This window comes from Etheostoma spectabile, chromosome 16 (genome assembly GCF_008692095.1).
Source record: "Etheostoma spectabile isolate EspeVRDwgs_2016 chromosome 16, UIUC_Espe_1.0, whole genome shotgun sequence".
Classification (NCBI taxonomy): domain Eukaryota; kingdom Metazoa; phylum Chordata; class Actinopteri; order Perciformes; family Percidae; genus Etheostoma; species Etheostoma spectabile.
The window spans coordinates 729,612-734,611 of record NC_045748.1 but is presented as its reverse complement, the minus strand read 5'-3'; the positions used below and the strand labels follow the sequence as shown (position 1 = coordinate 734,611).

The window sequence follows — 5,000 nt, the reverse complement described above, 5'->3', positions numbered from 1 at the left end:
GTTACTGGAGAGCACAAAAGCTCTACAGTTTAGGAAATTAAAGCAAGATGTAATGTGGTCCGTAGTTAAACGTGTGTGCTTTGAATTGAACTCACTTGGTGACTTTGAATATCCTGAGCAGTCGCAGGGCTCTCAACACACTGATACCAAACGATGCTCCTGGTTTAATCATGTCCCAGATCACCTCAAAAATACTTCCAACAATGACCTAGAGAGAAGAGCAGAGGATAAAGTCATCAAATGCCGTATTTGGCTCTGTGTCAATAAGCCAAACAAGACTGGGCCCTCCAAACAAAACTAGCACTGCTGGTTAGCCTTAAAAGTGCAGGACAATCAGAACATTAATATGGCAGCAAAACACTATTTGCTATGCAAAGATATGGTGGAATAATGGCGTCCTGAGCAGAGAATGGAGTCACATTGCAGACTCTGTGTGTGCTGTTGAAACTGGTGCTGTTGTTACTTACCCCAAAATCAAAGCAGTTAAAGGACGAGTGGAAATAATTCCTCACTCCGATGCCATACATCTTTAAGGCCATCTCAGTCAGAAATAAACCCAGGAACACAAACTCTGCTGTGTCTATTTTCAAGATGGAGAGAGTAACAACACCAAGAGAAACTAGTTTTAGCATCAATAAGTGTGTGGGAGTATGAGTGTGTATTTGTATTTGAGACTTACAGAGGGCCCTTGTAAGCCACTCGGGCTGGTCATAGTGGACAATGGCCACACACAGAGTGTTGAGGCCCACCAGACACAGAACTATCCAGTAGAAGCTCTGAGCTTTCACCATGCGGCGGATGAAGAACCGGGTCCTCTTCTCTTTACGTCGGAAGTAAGAGGAGCTGTCAAGCTTACCGCCGCTTTTCACACTGGCCCGACCAAACGGAGAACCAGGAGGAGCTGAAAGTGATTACAAAGAGAGAGGAAATGTGTGTTGTGTTAAATATTTGTTTTTGCTGTGAATCACTGTGTGTGTGTTTTCCTAGCCTTCTCCCTGCTACAGGGATCAGCCACATCCCTGTCATTTCCTTACTCACCAAGATAATTAATAATAATTAATATGTTGTGAAGTTTATGCATATGTCTACAAACAGGTTTCACTGTGCTCTGACAAAATAGCTAAAAAAACAAAGTTTCCTTTTTGTCTTTAAACCAACCCCGTCTACCAGCACCTCTAAACAAATGACATGTTATATCTTAATGGTAAATTCAAACAAAATATTAACTGTACACACAAGAGGTTTTGGTTTTACAGGTGCAAGGTGTATTTCTTTCTGGTGCCTTCTCTCCGGCCAAGGAATAGTTCCCAGTATAACCAGTTTAAACTGGCTTTGATTCATTTGTCTTTACCAGTAATGTCATCCGCAACTGCTTGAAGACTTCCCTAATTGTATATGTTCATACACAACTGAACAGTTTTCAGTCTCCACCTGCTGATGCTAGTAATGATGTGCTGCAGCCATGCTGCTCCATAGCCTTCTCTTTTTTTCCGCCAGCTTTTCCAAGCTTTGCACTTGTGGCTACGGTTATTGAAACTGCAAAAATGTGTTGCCAACACCCACATGTTTGTGTTCAGACTAGATTTGCGCTACAATTGCGCTACTACGCAGTTACAGAAAATTAGAGCTCAGGGACCTCGAGGTTTCTAAAAACAGAAGTGCACCAGTATAGTTGGGTAGGGATCAGTTCCATTTTAATTCTGCTAAGAAGCACTAAAAGATGCTTGTGGCCAAAACTTTAACTGAGAAAAGTAACAATACCTACTCATGGGACAGAAAGAAAAGCGTGAAATCATCTCAACACTCCTTGAACTTTCCTTGCAGCTGCTCATTAAAAAATGTGCACCTAATACATTTGTGCCGTGCATCAGGACTGCAGGCATCATGCGGAAAAGATGAGAGACGAAATTGAACTGTGCAAGTGTATCTATTCCCTTGCCACTTAATTTTACGGAAAATAGTCATGAGATGAGTTAGCAAAAAAGGCAGTTTAGGCAACAAAATGGTTTCAATTGCCAGGCTTATGCTCATTTCCAACCCACAGACAAGCAATTACATGTTGTCTTTGTGCGGGACCATGAAGTCTATTAATATTAAAAAGTCTAATTGTACTATGCTGCAGGTGATTGCTATTTTAAGGTAAGTCTAATTGGAAAAAGTTAATTATACTTCTTTTCCCTCAAGGTGATGTGCTTCTACAGCCAGGAGAAGGAGCTTTAGGGATCCAGATCTACATGGTGCTGAATCTGTTTCTGTGATGTACATGATTTTGGGGTGGCTTTTTCTAAAGGCGGACTCTGTGAACAGACAGCATGTGAAGATGTGAGGTGAGGGGCTGCCGGTGTGGATAAAAAGACTTACCAACAGATGAAATGTCTGTGAAAGGATCGTCCCCCTCCTCAGCACTGATCAGGTCGTTTTTACCTGTCTTGACTTTGCCTCGTTTCAGGACTGTAAAAAGAACAGCACAGACAGGAAGAGGGGAATAATCATGTAGGTTATTCAAAATTATTATTTAACATAAAGCTGTGAAAGTGAAGTTGTCAATTAAAGCATGAAAAACAAGCATTTTAAAATTGTATTTCAATGTAACACCCCTCATCACCTCACAGGATGTGTGAGTGTATGTGTGAGTGTGTTGTGAGTGTGTGCGGGGTGTGTGTGTGTGTGTGTGTATGTGTGTGTGTGTGTGTCTGTCAAAATGGAGGGGTGAGCTAATTGCAAACTATGAATAGCAGGAATCAATCATGTTTTTCATTTGGTAATTTTCTGCCTTCCTGCCTTGGATTGAAAAGCCCAACATGAATGTGATCGCCAGTGTGGTGGGCTCATTCTCCACATCTACAACCCAACTCTGCTCAGGAAAAAGGCTGCTGAAGAGGCTGAATCAGCCAGCAAAAATGAATCAAATGCTTTTTCACACATGTTTTTCACGTTTACTGAAATGTCCCAGGAACAGGGTTGTAACCAGGTTAATTTACAAACATGATTTTTTCCTTTAATTTGTAATTGATAAAACTCAACTAAACAAAAATGACATCATAACCCCACCTACACTCGTTATTTTATTCCCTTTATATACAGTATACGGTGACACTATACCATTTATTTACAAAAGTATACTGTACATGCATGGGTTTGAATTGAAAAGACCTGGCAGTTGCCATTGAGGTCAGACAGCATTGGAAAAAAGCAATCACAAAGAGTTTGGGTTATGGAAGTATTATATTAACAAGGCAAGGTTACGCTGGGAAAAAATTCTGAATATAACATACAGCATTTCTTTAGGTGGGCCTTTTTTAGGCGGCTAACATACATTTAGCAGAAGCCACTGTCCAAAGCAGTACATTGCATATCTTCTGTGTCATTACTCCTGCTTTTTCAAACTGGGGACACCACCTGCTATTAAATTTAATAAACTGACTATGGATAAGTACAGTAACTCATACAACCCTACTTCAGAAAATCTAAAGTATCCCTTTAAGAAAGAAAGTTACATTTGTGTTATGTTCAGTGTTTTCATAGGATTTTTAGCATATTTAAAGAAATTTCAAAAATCATAGAGCAACAACCGTAAGTCCGCCTATTTTTAAATAATGAAATGAAATATTCAGCCTAAAGGATAATGTCCTCAGTTTCTTATCTCCAAAGACTAGGTAAATGGTCCGTAAATTGTTTCAAACTACCTCTACTGAATCAGTCAGTCAACTATGATTGGCACTTTGCTCCACCAGTCATACCTGTCATGAAGGCAACTCCACATTTTCTGCTCTCATAACATCAAAGTGTTTTTTCTCTGTCTGTGGATTCTATGTTAATAACTGAGAAAATAAGAAAGCTGGGATTGAATCATCAGCATGGATGTTTCCAGTTTGCGTGTGTGTGTGTGTGTGTGTGTGTGTGTGTGTGTGTGTGTGTGTGTGTGTTGGGGAGAGTGGTGTTGTGAATTTACTTTAACAAATCCAAATTAAAGTTGTAAATCCCACTTATTAACCCTCGCCTTCCACCACACCTAGTGGAATGACATCATAGTATAGAGAGAGAGAGAGAGAGAGAGAGAGAGGAGAGGAGAGAGAGAGAGGAGAGAGAGAGAGAGAGAAGAGAGAGGAAAGAGACAGACAGACAGACCTAAGGGACTCACAACCACTATAACATTCCCAAAATTAGGGATTTGTATGACACTGTATAGTTTTTATGTAAAATTGTGCAGAATTGTAGTATAGTGTATATCATATAGAAATATCCAGTACAATATAGAACCCGCATGACATATATGTATTTTATACCCGATTTGTATATTAACCTTCTGTAAACTGCTCTTGCAACAAAATAATAAATCAAATATTCAATTAAATAAATTGAAATTAAATTAAGAGAGAGAGAGAGAATGAAGTGAGGTATGAGAGGAGGGGAGAGAGAGAGAGAGAGTTACAGAGCTGAATAACAGTGTGCTCTTTTTGACAAAAAAAGGCATCAAAAGTATAGTGAACAGCTACACATATAATACTATAATGTCTTATGCTATTTATAGTATAGTATTTTAATTCCATTAAAAGAAGTATATTTTCATAACTGATGATTTAAAAGAGTTATTTTCCATGAAATGGCTTAACAAAATGCTGAAATGTTTCGGTGCACAGATGATCAAAACAGTACAGCTTTTCTGACTGTATCAATTCAAATATTCAAATAAACCTCCACTAGACAGGTAAAAGAGAACCCCGTCATTTATGACCATTGATTTATGCACAGCACATTCATGCAGTAAAACAAGCTTTTATTAGATGGAAATGATGAACTGTACTTCCTGTGGTGATTGGCCACGGTAAAGCAGGCAACAGGCACTCAGCCTTCTTTTTACCTGGAAGATTTTGCTTCCTCTTGTACCACGCACCGTCCAGAGGGGACTTCTCTTCTGCAATCTCATCCTCCTCCTCCAGCAACACCTCCTCTGCAGCCAGAGAGAGAGAGAGAGAGAGAGGGAGAGAGAGAGAGAGAGA

General features: G+C 39.6%; 1 protein-coding gene across 8 annotated transcripts in view; it reads right to left on the bottom strand.

The window, feature by feature from the left end:
• The window catches only part of cacna1bb (calcium channel, voltage-dependent, N type, alpha 1B subunit, b), a 300,576-nt gene that overhangs the window by 130,161 nt on the left and 165,415 nt on the right, over nucleotides 1–5,000 (bottom strand). For all 8 annotated transcript variants that reach the window (XM_032540360.1, XM_032540362.1, XM_032540361.1 and 5 more), the window contains 5 exons: nucleotides 4,862–4,951; nucleotides 2,362–2,451; nucleotides 680–901; nucleotides 468–580; nucleotides 96–208 (listed from right to left, as the gene is read on the bottom strand). In XM_032540360.1, coding sequence (XP_032396251.1) covers nucleotides 96–208; nucleotides 468–580; nucleotides 680–901; nucleotides 2,362–2,451; nucleotides 4,862–4,951 — 628 coding nt within the window. The remainder of the gene's footprint in view (nucleotides 1–95; nucleotides 209–467; nucleotides 581–679; nucleotides 902–2,361; nucleotides 2,452–4,861; nucleotides 4,952–5,000) is intronic.